Below are 24,831 nucleotides of genomic sequence, written 5' to 3' on the forward strand. Positions count from 1 at the left end.
CACACACACACACACACACACTTGTGCTCAACCAACTGTGAGCTAACATCCTTAGAGTTAATAGTAAAATAGAGTTACTGCCATATACAGTCCCTTCTTATATTGCCCGTGATCAAGGCTCACATATCCAATCCTCAGCACATTTTCACCTTCCTCTTTAGTATAATTGTTTTCCAGGGTTTTCTTTTTATCATTGCTCAAGACATTAACTTTTAAGTGAAAGCATGATTCCAGGCCAAGTGTTTTGTGAAGCACAGGTTTCACTAACAATTTCTCCAGCGTTAGACTCAACACAAATAGCCTGGCAATGCCGCTGCAGAGATATCTCGTACTCCTCAGTTCCCTGTATCTAGAGGCACGTGATTTCAGAATATTCCATCATGAGTGTGTGCACTATCTACTAAACTCAGTTACTTTTTACCAGTTTACCAGTCCAGTCATCTAGTGAGTGATATATGCGAATATCTTTTCATCAACATTTTTTCACACATGCTGTTTTACAGTCATTGAACTGTTTTTTGCAGCGACAGAGATAGTTTCATAGAAGCAACATTAAGAAATCCTTTGAGGTGCTTTATTATTACCTTCATCGTTTCCAGTGTTAACCTGTTTTTTATACACTCATCAACATTTGCAGAGTGTTCATTTCAAGCCTTGACCTGTGGAATTTTCACCAGTGTTTTCATGGTTGTCTAAGATGATGTCTTTGGATCACACCTCTTCCCTTGAAAGAGCCTTGATAAATGGAAGTCATTGCCTGGGGAATGGTAGGCTCTCAAGGTAACAGCTGGCAAGTCTTCGTAGTGGGAATCAAATTTAGCACTCTGACTTCTTTGTATACTATAATGGGGGATGTGATAAGTCAGCTAACTCTAAGGCCTTGCTTTATTCCTATATTAAATGGGAAAAGTGATGATCCTTATTTTATATGGTTATTATGAGGCTTGAGTGAGATAGAATGAGAAATATTTGACAGTTTATGACCACTGCACTTGTGGTGGTTAGTGTTAATCATCCACTTGATAGGATCTGGAATCACCTAGAAGGCAAACATCCAGGAACACCTGTGAGAGATCAATTAGTCTCAGGGCATGCCTGTGAGGGATTGTGTTGATCGGGTTAATTGTGACCAGAAGCCACTTCAAGGCCCTGCTGCCTTGACTACCTTACTATAATGGGCTATAAGCCTTGAATTGTAAGCCCTGAACTGTAGGCCCAGATAAGCAACTTTCCCCTTAAGTTACTTTTGTCAGGGTATTTTATCACAACAACTGGAAAAGAAACTTTGGACCATCGTTCCTCCCAAGCCACATGCCTTATGCTCCCTGAAATCTCTGCCTTTATTCAATGACTACAGATTAGGAACCTTGTCTCCAAAGCTATCATTACCTTTGAGAGACAAGGGGCTAAAAAGCTATGCTCCACAGGCCAAGTCCAGCCTCCATTTGTTTTCATGAATAAAGTTTTATTAGAAAGCAGCCACATACATATTTAAATGTGGTCTATGGATGTTCCCACCCTAAATTTGAAGAACCAAGTAGTGGCAACAGACTACATGGTTTGCAAATCAGAATAGATTTACTGCATGTTCTTTACATGAAAACTTTGAGAATTCTGTTGTTTGGTGGTATTGTAGTAGTCTCCTGTCTAATTACATCTCACCCCTTCTTGAACCCATTCTTCCTTTCTTTCTGGGCCAGAAGAAAGTTTTATGAAGTTTTATCTCAGTTGTGCTGATGGCCTTTTGTGTTTCACTGGCTCTTGCAGAAGCATCTGCTCCTACCAAGTCCTCTGAAAATACTGTTTTGTCTGAATGCACTCACCCCTTAATTTTTGTCCTCAGTAATAAGTCCAGGTTTTCACCCTCTAAGAAGGCTTTTCTGGTGTCCACAGCTGAACCAATGGCTTCTGCTGGTCAATGTCTGTGTAACATTTCAGCTCTATCCTCTATCTCATTTTTACTCTGTCGTGATTATGATGAACTATCTGCCACTGCCACTGCTGTGAGCTCACCTAGAGGATAGGAACATAGATTTTTTTTTTTTCACTTTTAAAGTCTTTAGTATCCAGTCTGTGACTTGACCCACAATAAGTGCAATTAGGTTGTCATGGCTTCTTAGGGGAATATAGAAAAGAGACATATCACAGGAGGCTTCTTAGGGTGTTGGTAATTCAGCTAAATACTAGAGGATGTGGAAAGGAGAACATGAAATAATAGGCGCAGGAAGCTTGTTTAAATGTGGTAATACCTGAAAGGAGCATGTTGGAAATGACATGCAGAAAGAAAGGCATGTGCGAGAGAATGCAAGAAGAGGCTATAAAGGAAACACACAGTCCCTACTCTACAGAGTCTCTTCTGATGGTGTGTAGAGATGGCAGGAAACCACAGAAACACTGGAACACACACCTGTCTCTGCCTTCCAAGTTCTGGGGTTAAAGACATGCTCTGCCATGGCAGGCAATCAACTATGTTTTTATCTTGTCATCATCCAGTCCAGAGTCTCTCTCTGCGTGTTATAGATTCTCAATGAACATCCCTTTCATTCTTGAACTATAGGAGAGTTCAATGTTTAGTATTCTAAAGAGTTAATTATGTGTGTTCTAAGTATGTAATATGTAAGTATGTAATATGCAGTAATATATAATACTTGATTATTCTAAATATTAAAGAGATAAACAATTTAATATTATAAAAAATACCATAGTATTTATGGATGAACATTTGTCCTCTCTGCAGCTTTCATGAACTTAAGAATTTTGGTCAGATTTATCCTTAGTTTTGATTTTTTTTTTTTTGTGGTGCTGGAAAATGAACCTAAGGCTGTATCTCTTTCACTGAATCTAAGATGTACCTCCATCACTGAGCTGCATCTCCATCACTGAGCTGTCTCTCCATCACTGAGCTGTGTCTCCATCACTGAGCTGCATCTCCATCACTGAGCTGTATCTTCATCCTAGTTTTGAGTTTTTACCCTTTAAAAAGACAAGGCTACACATAGAAACCCTGTCTCAAACAAACAAACAGACAAACAAAAACAACAACAACAAAAAAGAAGCCTCACTAATAAAAAAAAAAAATTCTCCTTTTATGGAGGTTTCAAATGTCTTTTCATCTGGGTTGACTTTTCCTGGCCCAACTACAACTTTATTTTGTCTTTGTGAAGGCTTTAAGAACATCTAAATTCTTTCCCAGTTGGCAAAACCAGAGGCAGTTTTCCTTGCTTCCAATGTATGTGTGTTGTTCATTTCTGTGGCTTTGGCATTTTCTCTCAATAAAATGGAGTTAGGGAAAATACACTCTTGCATACTGATGGTTTCATATAAGGACAGAACACAGCTAGAACACATTTTTAATGAATGCCTTCCATAGACAAATTCTGCCATCAGCCCTAGTACTAAGGGCTGGCCATGAGGATATCAAGAAAAAGAACTGGGTGGTTAAGGATGACCAGACAGCTGCATAAAATTGGGATTGGGGTTTTGGGGTACCTTGTGCTACAGGAAATTCTACTGTCCAAAGCTCTGCTTATCCAGATCCTCAGTTGACTTGAAGCTTCAGTTTCGAGTTGAGTACATTTTCCATCCATGGATTTGCTTGTTTTGTTCAATTTTACCTTGAGTAGTTAATGTTGTCTTTACGACGTAACAGCTAAACCCACGGCTTCCTTTCTCGTAAAACCAAAACAAAAAGGCTCTCTATTCAGGTGCCATGTGTTTGTGGTACATATATGCAGCACGTCCCTGGGATCAAAGCCGTCTATATATAAAGTGCTCGAATCTGTGTGGGTTCAAACACATTTCAAAGCTTCAGGATCCTGAAAGCTTTCACTCTGCTTCCTGAAGACCTGAACACGGTTCCCATAAAGCCATGGCTGGTCTTGGAGTCCAGAGGTGCAAGGCTCAACTGCAGCTGGCTTCTAGGACTTGGCCCTTTGAAGCCCTGCTTGCTTTTCTTTTCATCCCGACCGTCTCCAAAGGTGAGTGGCAACTGCTGGAGCATGGAGGTAGAGGGGGTGTTTTTCCTACACGGGTTTTCATTTCTTTCTGCAGCTAAGGACAGTGATTTGCAGAAGAGCCAGAAGTGAAAGGCAAATCTCTACCTTTGGGCTTGCCAGCTCTGTGTTCCAAGAAAGGTGGAGGGGAGCTCGCAGCAATCCAGGAGCAGAGACTACTCACAGCAGATGACTGGCATGCTGGACTGCCAGGGTTAATGACTCTGTAAGATGTTTGTTTAGGGAGAACAAGTTCAGATACATGAGAGATTAAAGTGGGGGAAAGACTTCTGAAATCCTGAGTATATTTGATCTTGCTATCAGAGTGACCTTGTGATTTGCCTCAAAAAAAAAAAAAAAAAAAAAATCCCACATACATTAAAATAAATAAGAATTCTTTCCCCATTCACTTTAAGTTTTTGAGACACTTTTAGCTCTTAAGTTACTATACCTAAGGCTCTGGGGACATTGCAGAAGAGGAGGCAGAAAGACTGTGAGAGTCAGCAGTGCATGGAATTTACTGTGAGAGTGTATCTCCTAGGAATGTCAGACACTGCACCCATAAAGTCTTACCAACATGACTGCCTGAACATGAACTTAACAAGGACATGAACAATAGACATGCCCAATATATGGAGAAAGACAAAGAGGCTTCAACCCTACACAAATAACTACAGGCAACTAAGGAATATGGCTTCCCTAGGGAAAAGCACACCAACTAGCTACCCAGTATCAATGGGCAACCCTGAATATATAATGCAAATAATATGTACAGAGTAGTTTGCATTTAAGAGTGCATACCTATATGTGTATGCATGTAAAGCAAATAATGGAAAAAAGGCCACGACTTTGAAAGAAAAGAAGGAGGCATATGTAGGAGGATTTGGAGGAAAGGTAGGAGAGATAATGCAATTATATTACAAACTCAAAAAAAAAATGAAAGAAGTAACAAAAATAAAGGAAAAATAAATTGGCTGATTATTTTAAAGATGAAATAGTTTAAAATTGAAAGAAGAAAGAAAGGGAGGATGCTAGGAAGGGAAGGAGGGAAGGAGGAAAGATGGAAAGAAGGGAGGAAGGGAGGAAGGGAGAAGGGAGGAAAACAAATAGTCTATTTGTCCTACATTCTTTTTATGTTTTTCATCATAAAATCCCTATTATGATATTAGGTGTAAATCCCTAATTTTCGGATGCAATAAGAGCTCTTGAGAAGCCAGTGTACCTTGAAATGCATGTATCTATTGGGCCCTCACTCTTTCTCTCTCCAGACCTTTTAAATGAAGAAGTTATGTAGTTTGTGTGAAACTTAGGCATAAATGATATTTGATGATTTTATTTTATCAAAGAAGCAATAGTTGTGTACATTTTCTTGTCTGAATAGGTCACAAAAACTTCAGTGTGGGAGAGAACTTCCTGAAACACTAGTGGGGTGTCCATGGAACAAAGGTTACTCAGAGAATGTCTCTAATAGCAGAGATGGGAGCCAGGCAGACACTGGCTGTCTCATAGGCTGTTGGAATCACCATGGCAACAGATGCTACCATATTGTTCAAATGTTATTCAGTACAGGTGCTACCTACTATATACTAATTAATGGCTAGGAGAGGGGTCTTGGAAACTAAGCTTGGAGTAGTATTCAAGATCATAAGAAGGAGGCCACTGAACGCTGGTTATTGTCTTGTTTTTGCAGTTGATGTTAGTAAACTGCCAATGACAATGTTCAGTTTTAAGTTTTGGGTTTGATTTGTAATATTGGGCAGGGCTGCCCATTGATACTGGGTAGCTAGTTGGTGTGCTTTTCCCTAGGGAAGCCATATTCCTTAGTTGCCTGTAGTTATTTGTGTAGGGTTGAAGCCTCTTTGTCTTTCTCCATATATTGGGCATGTCTATTGTTCATGTCCTTGTTAAGTTCATGTTCAGGCAGTCATGTTGGCAGATAGCAGCCAGGCAAGTTATGAAAAGATAGTATGACACAAACCCACTTTTAAGTTGAGTGTTGAAGGTACAGCCCAAGGCCTTGTATACTTGTATACAGCCCAAGGCACTCTAACACCAAGCTATATGCCCCAGCCCTTCTGCTTGTTGGAATTTGGTCTTTAAAACAATGTCTTGTTGTTTAGCTAAGGTTGACCTTCATCCCCCTGTGTGCTAGGATTGCAGGTATGAGCTACCAATACTAGGCAAACCCACTAATTTCAAATGACAAAAGTATGTTTGTATAGAGAGATGTGCTCTTCTCTTTTAGCATACAGAGAAGAAAGAGAAAAAAAAAACTCAAAGAACAAAGAAAATGTTAAGTGAAGGAGAGAAGGAAGGCGGAAGAGGTAGAGGGGAGGTAGGGGAAGCCCACGGAAGTTACCTGCAGGGTTGCCCTCTATCCTGAGAGGAAATGACCTGGTGCTCTAAGCTCTGAGGCTCACTTGTCTAACTTTATAGGTTATTCTACCACTGTGAGGCCAGGGAAAGGGTAACTAGTGCATTGGGCTGAGGTTTAACTGCTCCCAGTTGACATAGGTACACTTAAATAAGTAGGCAGGATATTTTGAGTTTTACATTGAGCGATGAGGCAAGGTTCTGCACCCCAAGCCCCAGAACTTCCTCTATCCACTCTCCTCCCTGCATGATACAGTCCTATTATCACTGCATAATGCTGGGGCTGGAAGTCTACCCCTCTTTCTTATTTCATGAGAGAGAAAATGAAAGAAAGAACGATTTGCCAAAATGACACATTTCATGAGAGCCAGGTCTTCTAGTTGCTACAGCAGAATTCTCCTTGCCATAGCCAACCATCTTTAAGAAACTATTCATCAGTAAGGAAATCTTGGAAAGTGACTGAAGACAGCTGGAAGATGGGAAGCAGGGTGCCAGGGTGGATGGATTGAGAGGCAAAGGGTAAGAGGGTGATGAGTTTGTTGAGAGGTGAGCTTATGGGAGCTCATACAACATAAACCTCCCCTGTCATAAAATGTGGTCTAATTGTTCCAGCCATGGATGACCATAAGTTTACTGAGTTACCTTTGACCTTTCCTTGACAGGCATACATGTGACCCAACCTTCAGTGGCATTGGCCAGCAGCCATGGTATCGCCAGCTTTCCGTGTGAATATACGTCTTCACACAACACTGATGAGGTCCGGGTGACAGTGCTGCGGCAGACAAATGGCCAGATGACTGAGGTCTGTGCCACGACATTCACACTGAAGAATACATTGGGCTTCCTAGATGATCCCTTCTGTAGTGGTACCATCAATGAAAGCAGGGTGAACCTCACCATCCAAGGACTGAGAGCTGCTGACACTGGACTGTACTTCTGCAAGGTGGAACTCATGTACCCACCGCCATACTTTGTGGGCATGGGCAACGGGACCCAAATTTATGTCATTGGTGAGCAAAGCTATTTCACTAAGAGCACCTCTTTGCATTGCTCTTGTCTTTACATCAAAATAGTTTAGTTCTTGGTTTGAGGTTCTTTGTAGTTAGGATTATGATTTATAGATAGGAATTCCATAGTAGATGGCAGTCTTGCTTATGACAAGCAGTTACATAACCATTATTCTGGCTGCAATAAAATGTATTTGGGGAAGTGTTTAACACTGCTGATAGTCTAGGACACTTGCTCTTTTAGAGCCATCTTAAAGTGCCCTTGTCCTTGTGACGACACTCTGGGGAAGTCACACATCAAACAGGCAGACTTCTCCATGGATTAACAATACCAGTTAGGGTTGGCTAGCAAAGCCTCGAAGCTCTAACAACTCCTCCTTTTCTTCTTTTTTTCCACACCTGAAGAAGTAGGGTCCCATATTGAAAACTCTTTCAAGGGGTTTGTGCTCTGTTTTCTGTTGCAGAACCAGAACCATGTCCAGATTCCGACGTCCTCCTTTGGATCCTTGCTGCAGTTAGTTCAGGGTTGTTTTTTTACAGTTTCCTGATCACTGCTGTTTCTTTGAGCAAAATGGTGAGTGTAGTGCTGATGTTGCTCCACAGTTAATGGGCACATCTTTAGTTGTACCCTACTGACCAAGTGATGGTGTAGAGTTGAAGCAATAAACAAAGAGCAGGAAGGGTAGGATAAAGAACACACTAGAACCCCATGCAATGGCCTTTGAGGTTTCAGAATGACTAATACTGTACGTGAGCATATTTGACAGTGAATGTTTGTGTGCTTCTGAGCAGGGTTTCAGTTTGAGTAACTGTTTGAACAACATGGGGCAGCTGTTTTGGTCTTCACCATCTTGGTTATGGCCCTAATGTTAGTAACCCTAGAACACAGGATTATGTTGGGCAACTACGGCTAGTTAGAACCACCTGGATGGATTTTTATCTTTCTCCTGGATATTTTTTCAGTGAAAATCATCTCTTAGTGCCATCCCTGTGCTTTCTTTGTTCAAATTGTAGCTACTTGTAGAATACCTGTCCCCATTATATTGTCTCCTTACTAAAGCGCCTTGACCTCCTCCCTAGCTCAGTGAATGAACGTCCTGGTTTTTATTTACTATATTAATAGTGAGAAGAGAGAAGTGTGGAATCAACTCTCCGGTCAGGGTTTCTAACAGTCCTTCTCTGCCACTGCTGTGTGAGGCTGGCTTTCCTTATCACACGTACGTCCTTCATTTCCCCCTTTCCCTCTTCTTCTCTTCCTCTTCTTCCTACTCCTCCATTTTTCCTTATCTCTCTATCTTTGTCTCTTGGTCAGTTTTGTCTCTCTTTCTGTGTCTGTGTTTTTCACACACACACACACACACACACACACGTACACTCACACAATTTTCATTGAGCCTCTATTCTGTTGTCCTGTCTTCTTTTTCATTTGTTGAAGTTGGGGTGATAGAAACTGGGAACTAATACAGACAAGGGGGAAAAGCAATAAAAAGCATAAAAGGAGTAGAGATGAGAAATATAGCTACAAAACAGGATATCATAGTCACCTTTAAATGTTTACAGTACATTGATTATTACAGACAGGATCTAGTCAATTATCTTGGGTATTTTGGGTGTTCTTGGTGAAGTTGTCTCAAAATATTTTCTCCCTCCTTTCCATTCTGTGAAAATGGTTGCTATTTTGCATTTGAATTGCTGAATTATTTATCGAAGGTAAATTTAAATAGCTGAATCAAGAAAAATCTCCCAGAGTTTATAATTCTGCATGTTGTTGTGGATGTTTATTTTTGCTGGTGAGGAACCCACTATTTACTGAGCCCTATTATGGTTGAAAATGACTTCTGTATTCTTTGATAATAATTGCTATTTCTTTTTGTGTTTTGGCAGCTAAAGAAAAGAAGCCCGCTTACAACAGGGGTCTATGTGAAGATGCCTCCAACAGAGCCAGAATGTGAAAAGCAATTTCAGCCTTATTTTATTCCTATCAACTGAAAGACCATTTGTGAAGAAGAAAGGCCACACTTCAATCTCTAAAAGCTCAGGCAATTTTGACTTTCTTCTGCTCTCCAGCTATTTTTACTCTTTGGTTTATTTTAAGGAGAGTGTGCATCTCCTTAATATGAAGCTGGATGCAAAATTCAAATTAAACATACTACAATTTAAAGCAAAGAACCAAGAACAGAGAGCTGGGATACTGCTGTTATGTCAGAACAATTTTAATGAAAGCGTCACTTGGAAGCACCATAAGAATATAGCATTATGATGTGGGGTCAAGGAAATGTTAAGAAATGGAACAGTCCAAAGAAAGGATGGGGGTGAAGGAGGGGGGTTATATTGTCCACACCTTGTATTTAGCTGTGAGATGTTTATGACTTAAATAATTTTTAAAGTTCCCTATTTTCTTTAACAAATGTGTAATTACATGAACATTTAAAAATGTATTCACACAGCTATATGATAGCCAGTGATTCCAATAGTTATAGCGTATTTTTAACTGATATTGTACATTGGTGTTTCATGTGCTGTTATGTATTTGCTGGTGGTTTGAATATAAACACTATATATCAGTGTCTTCCCACAGTGGGTTTGTGGGGAAGTCTTGTTGGGGAGCTCAGGACACTACTCCATCAGGCAGGACACGAGGTCCTACGTTAACTTGCTTGGAAACTGGATGCAGTGGCAGCTCAGTGCTCAGTTGTACTAAACTGGTGTGGACTTCAGCAATGGGTTTTTACACTCAGTTTTTTGTTTGTTTGTTTGTTGTTTCTATTTGTGTTTTCTTCCATGATTTTCAAGGAAACCAAAGCAGGTGGTGTCTGTGTGAACCCGACAGAACACTGTTTTCAAGGAACTGTGTCACTCATGAGCCCTGTAGGTCTGGTCTTCTAGGAAGCTCCAGTACTATGGCCCCTACTCCTCACAGACACAAAGTTAACACCACTGAAAGAAGAAATTAGCAGGAGGTAGAATGGGTACATGAAAGTTCCTGAAAACTAACACTGTTGGTGTTTTTTTTTTTAAAACTCAGTATTTTCCATGAAAATGCAACAACATGTATAATATTTTTAATTAAATAAAACTTTTGGTGATTGTGTTATGTAGCTGCCTCTATCAATCTTGCATTTAAGTGTTGTGTTTGAATTTGGTTTTGAAAAATATTTTAATTATTTGTGTCTGTGTGTGGATATGCACATGTGTGTGCAGGGTTCCCTGGAGGCCAGAGGTTTAGGATTCCTCTCTCTGGAGCTAGAGTTACAAGTGGTTGTCAGCTATCTGATGTGGGTCCTAGGAACCTAACTCTGACCCTCTACAAGAGCAGTATGTGATCTTCACTGTTGAGCCAGCTCTCTCGCCCCAGAGTATGGTTTTGATGGATTCATTCAGCACTTAGTAGAGTCTCTGATGCTGAAAATGCTTGAAACAAATTAGCTAAGTGAAAATGAGTAAATAATGTTTCACAAGTCAACCATGTACCAGCCATTGCCTGAAACCCATTCTTGGAAAGAACCTAAGGCTCTCCTATTGGGATATAACAGAGGCACAGCTGTCTTTTAAACTTTACAGGCAGCTCCCTTTATCCAGATTCTCCACTTCCTCTTCCTCACCCACCCTTTATTGTTTATTCAGTTCCTCTAACCCTGAATGCAGTTGCCATAACAACTTCCAGTACTGCTAGCCATTCCACCTCCAGCCATTTTGAATAGTCTTCATCGAGTCTTACACATGGATTATTTTGCAAATGTAGAGGAAACACACCTGCTATTTCTGTGTTGCTATTCGCTCTCAAGACTTGGGCCCACTGAAGTCTCTATGGTTCTTGGTTAACCAAGGTGTATCACCAGCCTGGTTGGTTTCAATTCAAGTTTCTCATTCTTGACCTCTACATCCTGTTATTGTCATGTGCACTGATCTCTGTGTGGTCATGGACCACCTGTAACTGTAACATTGGATCCCTCTCTGAAAACACTGATTCAGGCGCTCAGCCTTTGGCAGTCTGACTCAGTATCTTCGGATGACGAGTATGAAAATTTCCCAGAAGCACGTTAGGGTTTCCGGTTCTCACTATCACTTAGCTGGTATCCCTGACCCACCCCTCTGCTCTTTCCCTTGCTCACTCCTGCTCTTTCACACACACACACAGCACACGCCCCCCCCCCCCAAGTCCTAACAAAGGAGACAGCCCCATCATCAGGATTTCAAAAAGGAGTTGCTAAGTAAAAGCCAATAGGTGTTTCAATGGGAGGCTGTGGTTATTACTCAGAACATGCTAACTCCAACAGGGGCGACTCTGCTTCCTGCTCTCCTAGTCTTCAGTTGGTATCCATGATGAAATATGCAAATGTATTTCTGCTCCAGACACATCTTTAGACAAATTTCTCTTTTTCAGCAGTCAATAATATGTCTAAATGACCAAAGGGCCACAGACAAATAAGAGTTTTTCTAATAGCTATTTATTTATGAGGATAAACCCTTTGCTATAGTAATCAGAGAGGTACATTGTTCCAAAACCAGAGGACCGACCCTGTCATTCCTAACCACACAGCTGGGGGAACATGTTCTGATGAAGCCTAAGTAGTCCATGCATGAATGAAACAGTCTATTGTACACAGGAAGCACAGACACTCAGACATGAATGTGGATGACAGAAGAATAGAACAGAACTCCAGGAATGTAGAGCTGCCTTCATCTCCTTGCTTCTCCAGCACACGCCTCTGCTCATTTTTCCCAGTATGACAACCTCATTTCTGCCATTTCTAGTTTTCTATTTTCATCTCCAAATATGTTTTATCTCACTCTCTCTCTCTCTCTCTCTCTCTCTCTCTCTCTCTCTCTCTCTGTGTGTGTGTGTATGTACATGTGCACACACAGTATGTGAGTCAGGTGTGTGTAGTATATACCACAGTGTCTGTGTGGAGGTCAGAGGAGCCTCAGATATTGTCCCTTGCTTTTTGTCTTGTTTGAGACAGCTGTTGACACTGTGTGCCAAGCTCACTGGGCCATGACACTCCCATCTCATAGGATCACTGGGAATCCAGAGGTGGCTACCACATTTGGCTTCACATGGTTTCCAGTGATCTAAATCCAGGCCTCTGTGTTCACACAGCAAGGCTCTATCTGAGTCATCTTCCTGGTGGTCTCTGAATATCTAAATCCCCCATTCCCATATCTGCTGAGACCAAAGTCAGATTTTGCCTTCATCATTAGGTAACTGACACTTTGGTCCACACAAATTTCCTCCCTTTCTGTTTTACAGCTATTTTTTGTTTCATCTCTAATGGTTTTAAGTGTGCCTGAGTTTTATGCCTAGTTTGATTTGGAAACTTTCTAAGACAGGGGTCGTCATCCAGAGGTGCTCAAGCAAGTGTCCCAAAGTGCTGGGAAGCTGGGGTCTCTAGGACTATGGGAAGGATAGCTGTCTTCGACCAAAAAGCTGTCTGTTCCTTAGGTAGCCCCGGTCCAATCTCCTCCCCTCTGGTAAGCAAAGTCCTGTAGAGGTGACGTAATCTTGTCTTAAATCTTCAAATTCCAGAGTATGAGTTCCAACTGGCTATCCTGCCCACTACTTTCTGTATTTATGTCACACTCCCAAACATTTTATGGGGAGAGTGCTTTCTTTCTTTCTTTTTTTTTTTTCAAGGTTTAAATAGACTTTATTGTTACAAGGCGGACCCCACCAGGTAGAAACAATATATGTGGTCCCAGTTGCCACCATGGAGAAATCAAGAGGTCATGATTGCAGAAGAGGTGACTGGAATTAAATGGCATGATCTCAGGGGAGGCCAGTCAGGAATGCAGGAAACATGATCAAGATGGGTTGGCAAGAGTGGTCTAGTCACAGGATGAGGGGAGGACAGCTCTCTCTGTCCCAATTCTTGTAGCTCTCCAGGTGTGACAGGACCCAGCCCACAGGCAGGAGGCAACAGATGAAGCAGGAAGTGAGCCCAATAGTGATATCCAGGACACCAAGCTGCTCCCATGGCGGCTTTGAGAGTGGACCTGAGCCTTAAGCACCAGGAGGCGCTGGGCCGAGCCAGTTAGGACCCTCAACAGCAGTGGTGTCAGGTCGGACAGACATAACAGTGCAGAAAGACCAAAGACAAGGACCAGCAGACACCCTGGGCACTTTCAATTTTACCATCTTTCTCCAACTGTGGGCTACTGTGGAAGTCAACTAAATTTTTGTACTCAGACAGAGTCTTCTAACATATCCATATTTGATAAAATGCTTAGTTTAAGCTTTACTGGGATTGAATTTGTAAAATGTTGACCTCATTATGCTGTTAACTTAAAAATCTAAGGGATCACATTGGGAAGCCATAAATAAAAAGAGAAAATGGCTCTTGGAGAGTTGTTGCCATGGCCATGCTTCCCTTTTGCACCTAGTGAGGGTCATGACTCTTTAGAAGCCATGTATATATACTTTTTTCACAGCTTAAAACAACTTTCCTATATCCAGTCTAGAGGTATGAGCATGCATTGATGAAAGAGAGGAAAGTTTTCTTTTTTTTATGTTTACTTTGTTATAGACTATGTTAGACATTAGTAGGTAGGTTTGACACATTCTGTCATGAAACTACACACACACACACACACACACACACACACACACACACACACACATTAACCCACCACTACAGTAGCAACACAATACCCCCATTATACTCTATATTCATTTTGAGGACTATATCATAAGGACAGTTTATATTTTTAATGGTAGTGAGAATAAATTCCCTCATTTGAAGTTTTTGGGCAAGCATAAACTGAAATCTGTGGTCACTGTCATAGTTTTAACATGATTCTTGCCCCCACTCCAGGGCACACACATGGAAACTTTATCACTACTGAGTAACCAGCCCTGAAGCAGAGGCAACAGATTATCTTTCAATCATTTTCTTAGAAGTCAGCTCATTCTGCTGTAAATTGCACAAAGTCTTACATTAGCCCTTCTTGGAAATCTGTGTTCTCTGGGGGGTTCATTCTGTCACGGATGTCCTTACGTTCACGGTGCATGGTTGTCATGTGCAGCACTCGGGGGAAATGCAGATGGGGTGCTTCAGACCCTGATCCTCTCATCGACCAGGACATTCAAACACTCTCCTAGGTGTCTGAGTCACACTACCTGAAACCGTCCCACTCAGCATCCTCCCATCATAGACGACTACAACTAGAGGCAGCATTGTAAGTCGCCTTCAGCCTGTACAGCAAAATAAGAAGCAGAGAAACCAGGAAACTTCTCCAGAGTCACAGTGTGAGGCAGCTTTGAGCCAGTCTGGGAAGTCGGATCTCTGGGTATTCACATCAAGGATGTGCACTGAGTTCTGCTCTGGCCTTTCTGCCCCAAGACCACCCTTTTCATTTGCTTCTAGAGAGCCAGTGCTGGCACATAAGCTGTTCTCAGCAATCTGCTCCCCCTAGTTTCCCATGTGCTAGGAAGAAACTTCAGGAAAGATGAAATGTTGGTTATCACCCTCTGTACTGGCTGGTTTTGTGTGTCAACTTGACACAAGCTGGAGTCATCAGAGGAAGGAGCTGATGAAATGCCTCCTTGAGATCCAGGTGTGAGGCATTTCCTCATTTAGTCATCAATGGGAGAGGGCCCAGCCCACGGTGGATGGTGTCATCCCTGGTCTGCTGGTCCTGGGTTCTATAAGAGTGGACTGAGCAAGCCATGGGAAGCAAACCAGTAAGTGACTCCCCTCCATGGTCTGGGCTTCAGCTCCAGCCTCCAGGATCCTGCCCTGCTTGAGTTCCTGCCCTGACTTCCATCAGTGACTAGCAGCAATGCTAAAGTGTAAGCTAAATAAACCTTTCCTTCCCCAACTTGCTTTTTGGTTGTAGTATTTCATCACAGCAATAAAAACTCTAACTAAGATACCAGCATTGGGTTGTTTCCATCTTTCCTACATTTTCCTTAACCTTCCCCCATGCTAGCAAAAGAGATCAGTCCATCCTTAACAATTTTACTGAGAACTGCTTCTGGGAAAAACATAAGACATACCAGTGCAATATACCTGTCACCAAAGCCTGTGAAAGTCTGCTACATTCTGCTGGAAGTCACAGAGCAACTTATCGCGCAATCAAGTTACCATGGCAACCAACAGTGTTTCAAAAACAATGTGATTCACACAAAGTGAAATCATGTATGTGAACAAAAGAGAGGAGCCTCTCTCTGAGAATTGTGTGAGATGTGTTTTAAAAGGCAATCTCAACCTCAAGTACTAGAGAACCTCATAAATGGCTACTCACGCACAGCCCCTTTCTGGAGGACAATCTCTTCCTTACTTATTGGTTTACCTTGAAACTGGTTGGATCCACACCACCTTTATCCCAACATTAGTATATTTTCTTCAATGTGCCAAAACAAATCTGGCTGTCCTTCCTCATGGTAAGCTGACAACTGAAATGAAATGTCTATATCCCAGGAGCATCCTTTTTGCCCTTGGCATTTTTGAAGTTATTTTAACCACAGATGAACATTAACAATGGGAAGCATTTGTGAATTAAGACTGGTGGGCCAATGAGAATGGCTTGCCAGATAAAGGCTCTTGCCATGAAATCTGATGACCTGAGTTCAATCCCTGTGACCTATAATGTGAAAGGAGAGAATCAGTTCCCACAAACCATCCTCTGTCATAAACACACACACACACACACACACACACACACACACACACACACACACACACACACGAGAGGGAGGGAGGGACAGAGAGAGAGAGAGAGAGAGAGAGAGATAGGATGTCTTTCTGTCTGCTGTGAATATGTGCTGCTCTCATAGGTTAGAACCAGGCAGGAAATCAAAGCAGAGATACAGGAGAAGAAGGGCAGAGTCTGGGAGAAGCCAGCAGCTGCCCAAGGAGCAACATTCCTGAGCACCACCAGTAAGCCATAGGACATGTGTTGATACACAGACTAATTTAAATGGGTTAACTTAAATGTAAGATCTAGCTAGTAATAAGCCTATACTATCGGCCAAACTTTTATAATTAATATTGAGTCTCTAGTGGTTATTTGGGAGCAGGCAGGCAGGAGAGAAACATTCAGCTGTGAGAGAGATGCTGGTACTTGACTTGTTTTCTCCTTTTTATTAAATCTGTGACACTACCCCATAAAATGATGCTGTCCACAGTTGGGCTGAGTCTGCTTACTAGGGGACTCTAGAGCCTGTCCAATAAACACTATTAACCGTCACAGAGGGGATAGCAACTGCACATTCTGCATAAAGAATCGCCCACTAGCTTCACTAATTCCTACAACATCCCACAGATGAGGTCCTGCCGTTGTCTCTATTTTCAGATGGGGAAACAGGTTAAGGGAGGTTTTAGGTCTTGCCTAAAACCAAGCAGTCAGTACCTAAGGCAGGATGACTACTGGTGTTCAAGTCTAAAGGCAGCATGACCACATCTGAATTCTGATGGTTTCTGCCAACAAGAAAAAGAATGTGGGGAAGAATGTGGACTGACATTCATGGCATTGCAAATAGTTATTGGAGCAATTCCTAGAGTGCAGATGCTTTAAAAGTTTTCTGAAGGTGTCCATGGTAAGGCTATCCCTAAACTGTAAGCAGTGACAGAAGAAAACAGGAGCCGGATGGCACTCAAAGATGGGTGTCTGGTTGCAGCCCTCAGCCTTGGCACCAGCTTTCCCAATTCCCTGGTGGATGAACACAACAGCTTCTCACACTGGGACTCACAGATGAGGAAGTAGAAGCTATTATTAAGTCAGCAGATGAGGAGTTCTTATTCTCATGTGACCTGTATCATGTTTCCTGTGAATGAGATGATCATCTAACCCAAACAGGCTGGAGATAAAAGAAACCTTGGCCAATGGAAGTCAGTGTGTGTTGTCTCACATGCATAGCTGTGAACCTTGGAATGGAGCTAGAGTGTAAAAGAACAATAATCAGCCCAGAGCAGAGGGTGAGGGTGTGGGGCACAAAGAGGAAGACAGTCTCTGGATGGAAGGCTGGGAAGTCCTGGAAAGCAGCCATAGAGCTTCCCGAGACAAAAAAGAAGACTAAGGTTTGAAGATGACCCCAAATAGCAAACAAGGTAAACTATTACTTCGTGAATAAAATTACACAGCAGAGCCCAACACTGTAGGCCTGGAAGAAGACAGAGAGATGCCTACATCAGAACCCAGGGCTGTGGGGCTAGGTTGGGGCAGACAACAGACACAATTCCTATCAGTACTTGTGGAAGTGACTAGGGATAAATCAGGAGCCCTTTCCTATGTAGAATGGGCATGGATGACAACCGCTCCACCCTGGATTGGAGGTGGCATTGATTCCTCTTTGGATTTGAGAAGACGGAGACAGGGGTGTATGTGGCATGAGTGGGCACTGAGCAGGGGTGAGAGCTGAGGGTGAGGGAAACATCACCTTTGCCTGGACCAAGTTGAGTCACAGGCACCACATTTGGGCAAACTTGAGTGTTCACAACTTGTGCTTGAGAAGGCATGGTTTAAAAATGGCATGAAGATCTGCGTGGTATTGGGCATTTAATTCCAGCACTTAGGAGATAGAGGCAGACATATCTCTGTGAATTGGAGGCCAGCCTGGTCTACAGAGTGAATTCCAGAACAGTCAAGGCTACATTGAGAAACTCTGTCTCGAAGAAACAACAATAACCAAAACCAAAAAAAAAAAAAAAAAAAAAATAATATCCAAAAACAAAACAAAAAATGGCATGATGGCTGTGTTGAAGGAATGTCAAATGGCAGGTGTAGTGATATATTATTTATGATTTATTAAAGCTTGTCTGAGGATTCAGAAAGCAAAGTCAGCCATAGCCATAGAAGCCAGGCACACACCTTTAATTGCAGGAGTAAGGATTAAGAGGTAGACAATCCCTGTTAGTTCAAGGCCTCACTGAGTTTCAGGAAACTGATCCAGTCCTAAAAGGAAACAGCTCACACAGAGATGATCTCAGCACTTGGGATCGCATGCCTTTAATCCCAGAACCCATGAAGGGTACTCAAGATAGGAACAGGGTCTCAGAGCTAGCATTCATTCTCCAGCCACACTGAGGATAGGAAGGGTTGATTCTCCAGTCATGCTGAGGAGAGGCAGCAGTCTGAGGCTTAGTGAGAGCTCACAGAGACAGTATCAGCCCTTTTAGCCTGAGGTAGAGGGAAGAGCTAACAGCTGGCTGCTTTGATTATCTGATCTTCAACTTGAAGTTTGAACCCCAATATCAGTCTTTGGGTCTTTTATTTTTCGTGCTACAGATAGGTAGATTTGCTTTATGGATTTCCTGGAGTGCTCAGCCTGAGTGTTCTGCAGCAGCATGTGAAAAAAGGAAAGTTCTGGATACTACTTTATATGACTTGAATTCAGAGTCAGAGAGAAGGCATTAGATTCTGTCTTGTTAGAACTTGGGGCAGAACTTCTGGATCTTCACTAACTGGTGGGTAAGAGAAGGGATCAGGCATGGAGTTGGTGTGTGTGTGTGTGTGTGTGTGTGTGTGTGTAGCAATTTGGAAGTGGATCTTGTTGAAATCCTTGTTTTTAATGAGAGATAATACTCACAGTGATAGGTTTAGCTTCCATTCACCCTGCATCTCTGTCAATCCAGGATGAACTTGGTGGGAAGCAGGAAATGGCTAGCAGAAAATACCCCCAAATTAGATAGCTGCTGATATCCTAGAGGATCAGCTGGTTTGCTTTGGGTTTCTGATGACAGAGATTCAGAAAGCAGGATCTAAGCTGGGCTCCATAAATTGATTGGGGGTACTATAGTCTTCTGGGGACTTAGCATGAAAGTACTTGCTTAAGACTGGGTCTAGCATAGCTCACTGGGTCTAGCACAGCACAACACATATCTGTGGGGAACCATTGATAGCAATCACAGTTGGCACTCAAAACTGATGGGGGATGTCCTACTTTATATGTTTCTCTTATTGGTTGATGAATAAAACAAGGTTTGGCTAATGAGGCAGGAAGATAGGCAGGACTAAGAGACGAGGAGAATTCCGGGAAAGGTAGACAGGAAAGCCCACCAGAGATTGTTTACCATGTAGGCCACCAAAGGAATAACAGGTCCAGACCCTTCTCTGGTAAGATAAGCACACGTGAAAATACTTAGATTGATAGAAATAGGTTAATAATTAAGACAAAGGTAGTTAATAAGAAGGAAGCCTTAGCCTTCAGCCAACGGTTTTATAACTGATATGGTATCTCTGTGTGCTTATTTGGGGCTGAAACGGTGGTGGGACTTGGCAGGACAAGAAAATCACTGCAACACAAAACAGCAATTATACCTGCAGGGATGCCTGTCTTTATTAAGACACAGCCCAAATATCTGCTACTTCCTTTGTGATTGCTCCTGAATCTTAACCCGTGGCTGCTTCCCTGAAACCAGCACTTCTTGCTCTGCATACAGCTTAATCTTGTCTCTAGATGAATCTCATTGTGGGCAACAAAAGAGTCTTCATTTCTGTCTACACAAACCTATAGGACTGTAGGAGAGTATTTCTATTTTTACCAAATAATTTGCCCAACATTTCAAAGTAGATTTGGATTCAAGTCAGTCTGGGCTTTTTTTTTTCTTAAATTCTGCACTTGGTGATGCATCCTGAAGCACACTGACATAAGCTTGGGTAGGAGGAGAATAAAGCTGTTGCATAATGAACATTGAACACATGAAGATGCAGTAAGTCTGTTCTGGAAGAATGGTCCCCCTGCTCTGCCCTCAGAAATGTTCATTGTCTGTGGAGCATTACATTCAACTCAAATTAGTCTTGATCAATCCGATGTTTGACAACTTTCCCAACACTATTACTTTTGTTCAGTAGCAACTGAACTATTTCTGTCTAACTTGGCTGCCAACTTGGGAACTGTTTTAAATTAGATGTCTGTTTTGCCCAGTGAAACTGAGAGAATTATTTTATAATCAAGCTCTCTGGAAACAAAATAGTCATTGGAAAATTTTAATTAAAACAAGCATGGTAGTAACAGAATTGTAAGGCAAGAATTGGAAAATATGTGGCAAAATTTTTATCTACTAGTCTATATAGTATTGTATTTGTGGAAATTTTTATATTAAATTAGACAAAGGCTAGTTTTTCTGTTTGAAGAAATAACAGGAACCTAATTGTAAACCATACAACCAAATATATTGTCTAGTTTCTTTTATGTAATATATGATATATATCATATATATAGTTCATATAGGTGTGATATAAAGATCATTATTTGCCTTGGATGGATTTGCAATGAAAAAAAATTTGTAGATCCTGCTATTAAATGCTGCACATTTATAAGCTAGATCAAGCCTGGATTCTAAATTATATCAAGAGTGAATGTAGTAGGCATAAAGAAAGGTATAGCTTTCCATGTCTATATTCTATCATTTGAACATTTCCTGGCTGTGAATTTCCAAGTTTGTGCTTAGTTCCTTGAGAATTACTGGTCAGTGATCTTCCCATAGAATCTAGAAAGTAGGCAGAGAACCTTTGCTTCATTTGTCCAGGAGTTTATAATATGCCCAGAGCTGAAGGAAGGAGGCTGGTCAAATGAGTCTCTCACATCTGTTTGGGCAAAGTACCTGAGATTATGCCTGTGAAGCTTTGAACAGAGTTAGTTTTGAAGGGCAAAGGGACCATTCATCCTTGTTTGATGAGCTAGAATCCAGGTTTCCCCTCTTGGCTTTGTTCTAGCAGCTTGGCAGGAGAGAGCCATTTCTGAGTCAGGCACTGTTTAGTGGCCATGGCTGGTGTGTTGACCTGTTGCTCCAGCCCAAGGTGAACTCCCCACCCTTGGACACAGTGTTGGGTTGTTTTATAATAATGTAGTTTGTTGTTTCACTCTCACAGTTTTTGTGCAGCATTATATCTCCCCGATACATGTGAGCTCCTTCTCCTCGGCAGAGGCCCTGAAGAGTTTAGTTAGACCTTGGTCTCTGAAGTGACTGGGGGATTGTCTCACTCAGTGCTCCATGCCTCAGTTTCCTTGTGTATAAAATGAGTCTGCATATTAAATGTTAGGCTATATGAAGTGCTTAGGATGAGGGTGGCATGGGTTAGCTACTATACCATGTAGTAAGTTAAGTGCTATAGCCCACTTCACCTTTTTATGACCCTCTCATAGTACATTATCTATGGTGTGAGACTGAAACTGCTCTACTACCTTTCTGCTCTCTTCCTTTCTTTAACCTTCACCTCATGTCTTTCAGTAGATAGTTATTAGGTGAACAAGACTCATGCTGGTTAAAATGGAGAAGCATGTTAAACTTGGGCAACTGAGATGTCAGTGTCCCTTGGTTGTCCTTCCTTTGTTTCTCTAAATCTCCCCAGGTTTTGATCTATGCTTGGAAAACTGATCTAAACAGTTTGTGTGTTAGGAGTATGTTTTCCCCTACCGGCCTGGGTCCACTACTGTGCCTGCCCCCCAATAACACACAGAGACTCTGTACTAGATATAATTCTGTTGGCCGGTTACTTGTTTCTTATTGGCTAGCTCTCTCTTAAATATTAACCCATTTCTATTAATCTAAGTACTTCCACGTGGTCTTATCTTACCAGAGAGAGGGGCTGGTGTTCTGCTCTCTCCGTTCTCCATCTTAAGTCTCCTCCCTACCACCTCTTTTCTCCTCCCTGTCTCCTAGTCCTGCCTATCTTGCTTTCCTATTGGCCAACAGTGCTTTATTCATTAACCAATATGAGAAACATATTTACAGAATGACATCTCCCATCAGTTGTATCACCTGCCTGTCCTCTGTCAATTGACGCTGGAAGCCCCCATGGGAGATGAAAGAGGAAGAAGACAGACTGAAGTAGTCCTTTCTCCATTCGTGCCTGCTTTGATCCAGCATCTGGGAAGCTCTGTGCCCTTTCTTGACTGTGGATCTGGCCTAGTTCATTTCGCCCCTTTTGTTGTCATTTGGATCTGATCACTATTTTTCCTTCTCAAACTGAAATAAAAGTAAGGAATTCCAGCTATTTCTTGTCACTGAGGGTCTCAGAATCCACTGGTTCCCTTTATTAGAAATTATTTTATTCAAGTTTCTTTGGGTGAGTTATCAAAGATAAACTGAACCAATCCTGGAAGGTGGGCATTGACTCCTTCAGGAGACGGTGCCTCCAGTGACCTGTTCACATTCTCCTGAGAGCTTCCATTGCCTTTCAGTTCTGTTAAACTGAGGACCCAGACACCAGCACACAAAATCTAGGAATGAATCACACCTCGGGTAATCATCCTAGACACAAATTATAGTATCCAGGGATTTACATGTTGCTAATGGGTCTGTAACTGGTATTGTTGAAGTATCTTGAAAACACTCTTTCCAATATGTTCATTTTTATTTCAGTTTTCTTTAACAGTTTCATGTATTAATATACTAAGTTTGGCAATTTTCACACCCCACCCTGTCAGACTCTTTTTATCCACTTCTTTCTCCTGATGGAACCCCTCTTCTTAATAAGCTTTCTCCTACTTTTTCTTCTTGTTTCTGTTTTTCTTTCTCTTCTCACTTCCCCATCCTCTTCTCCCCTTCTTCCCTTCTTCATCCACTTTTTAAACTCACTGTGTTTAAATTTGATTACTTTACGAGCATGAAATATAGATTATTTATGGTAACACGGTCAACTAACAGTGGCTATTCAATCAAAGAAATGATGCCACTTAGTAACCATTGATTGCCCATAGCCTACCCATAGGTCTCATGAAGTTCCTCTCTCCTGTAATGAAATGGTAATGCGCAGGTAATTACAGCACAGTGAGGTCATGAGTCTATTAGCTGTCATGTTCAGGAAAACTATTTCATAACACTCCTTCCTAACCTTGGGCTTTTACACCCTCTTCAGGATGTTCCTTGAGACTTTGGAGTGGTGTTGATCTAGAAGTCCTGTTTGAAGCAGAGCACACTCCACAGTTATTTGCTATCCTTACTCTGACTAGCTGGGAGTCTCCATTGGTATGTTCCCCCAGTGAGATAGCTTGGATACTGAGTAGTGACAGAGTGATTAGCACAGAGTAGGTTTTTAGTGAACTTCTCTAGGGGGAAAAGCCTGCCTGTCTGAATATGAAATGGGGTTTTGATTAGCATTGAATAGATTTAAGGTAAGTATAAGAAACAACCCTGAAAGGACATTTACATCAGAGGTCTGATCTGTGATCTGCCTTCGACATGTCCATTTGGTCAATAGTTTGGAAAGAAGAATTACCATTCAGGAAATCAACCGATGGCTGTATCTACATATTTGTTTCCCAAAGTTGGGTCCAGAGAAAAATATTCAGTCATTTTAATTAGAAGATGACCACTTGAATGTCTTTTACATTTTGATGTTAAGTCACTTTCAGTTGCTGCCAGGTGATAAGGCTTGGGTGCTGAGCCTATTTCTGGAACAGAGAATACCTTATGAAATGCCAATTTTGGTGTTATAGTTGATTGACAGGAGAAATTAGACAAGAGACCCTGGAATCCAGAGTCCTAGCCATCATCATCTAGCTGCATTTCATATTAGCCAGTTGACATCTCTAGGGTAGAATTTTCTTATAGCCTTTTATTTGAGGGACACATTTATGCTTTCAAAGTATTTCCATGAACATTGATAAAATGGGATAGTCAAAGAAATTCTTCTAAATCTCAAAACTGCCCAAAGAAGTACATAGGGTTAGATTGACATGGCTTGTAGATGAGAAAGTCAAGGTTTGAGAATACTGATTGATTTAAGAAACAGTTATATTTGACTCTGTAGCTTACATGATATTTCTACTAACTCAACCTGGTTGCAGATTCACTTTGTTGTGATACTATCTCTGTGATATATTTCATAAAGAACACAAATGTTAATATAATTATTGTGTGCAAATTTTGAAATGAGAGTTTTATCTAACTCGGGCTGTATTTAGAATTCCTCCTTGTAGAGAATTAACCTTGGCCGTCATTTGATGTTGTAGATGCTCTTTTCTCCTTCCCCACCCCCAAACCTCAGATATTTGCTCTCTGGAAAGAACTGAATATATAAGCCCCACAACAAACAAGACAAGAGACCACACATTTGGAACAGTCAGAATAGGCTTGCATGAGGTTTGCTAATCAAGAGAGGAAAGGAACACAATTCATTTCTGAATTGGTTATCAAATTCTTCTTGTAAGTGACTCGAGTGAAACTACCGATTGGCTTTGCAAACTGCTGAGTCCATATTTCTACATCTGTGAAAGCCCAGCGGATGGGACCTTCTCAGCAAAATGGGAGGGTTTCACCAGCAAGAGCTGTCAGGAGGTACTGTGCCCCATGACCAGCCATTTCTCAAGAGTCCTCTTTCTGTTTCACCTATTGAATTATGATGTGGTTGACAAACAGCTCCACTCATTGCTCAGATTTGCTTCATGCTATTTCTTAGCAAATTTGGTCAGCATGGTATTTTTGAAAGGCACAGATATTATCAGGGTGAGATCATTCAACATGAGAGTTTGAAGGGACAAGAAATAACTTAGCTGAAAGCCTTTTACCCAAGAG

The 24,831-nt window shown here is 41.6% G+C and overlaps 1 protein-coding gene across 1 annotated transcript; it reads left to right on the plus strand.

Moving 5' to 3' along the window:
- Nucleotides 1-3,805: 3,805 nt before the first annotated feature.
- On the plus strand, nt 3,806-9,657 carry Ctla4 (cytotoxic T-lymphocyte associated protein 4). The gene is made up of 4 exons (XM_051190176.1): nt 3,806-3,977; nt 7,028-7,375; nt 7,837-7,946; nt 9,257-9,657. The coding sequence occupies exons 1-4, from the start codon at nt 3,869-3,871 to the stop codon at nt 9,359-9,361; spliced, it is 672 nt and encodes a 223-aa protein (XP_051046133.1). The 5' UTR covers nt 3,806-3,868; the 3' UTR covers nt 9,362-9,657.
- The last annotated feature ends 15,174 nt before the right edge of the window (nt 9,658-24,831 follow it).

This window comes from Phodopus roborovskii, unplaced genomic scaffold (assembly GCF_943737965.1).
Source record: "Phodopus roborovskii unplaced genomic scaffold, PHOROB, whole genome shotgun sequence".
Classification (NCBI taxonomy): Eukaryota; Metazoa; Chordata; class Mammalia; order Rodentia; family Cricetidae; genus Phodopus; species Phodopus roborovskii.

Excerpts from the sequence above, each read along its gene's own strand:
- Ctla4 (XM_051190176.1), top strand. The coding sequence starts at position 3,869 with ATGGCTGGTCTTGGAGTCCAGAGGTGCAAGGCTCAACTGCAGCTGGCT. Across the intron at positions 3,978-7,027 it reads CATCCCGACCGTCTCCAAAG|GCATACATGTGACCCAACCT; the intron begins GTGAGTGGCAAC and ends TTTCCTTGACAG. Across the intron at positions 7,947-9,256 it reads CTGTTTCTTTGAGCAAAATG|CTAAAGAAAAGAAGCCCGCT; the intron begins GTGAGTGTAGTG and ends GTGTTTTGGCAG.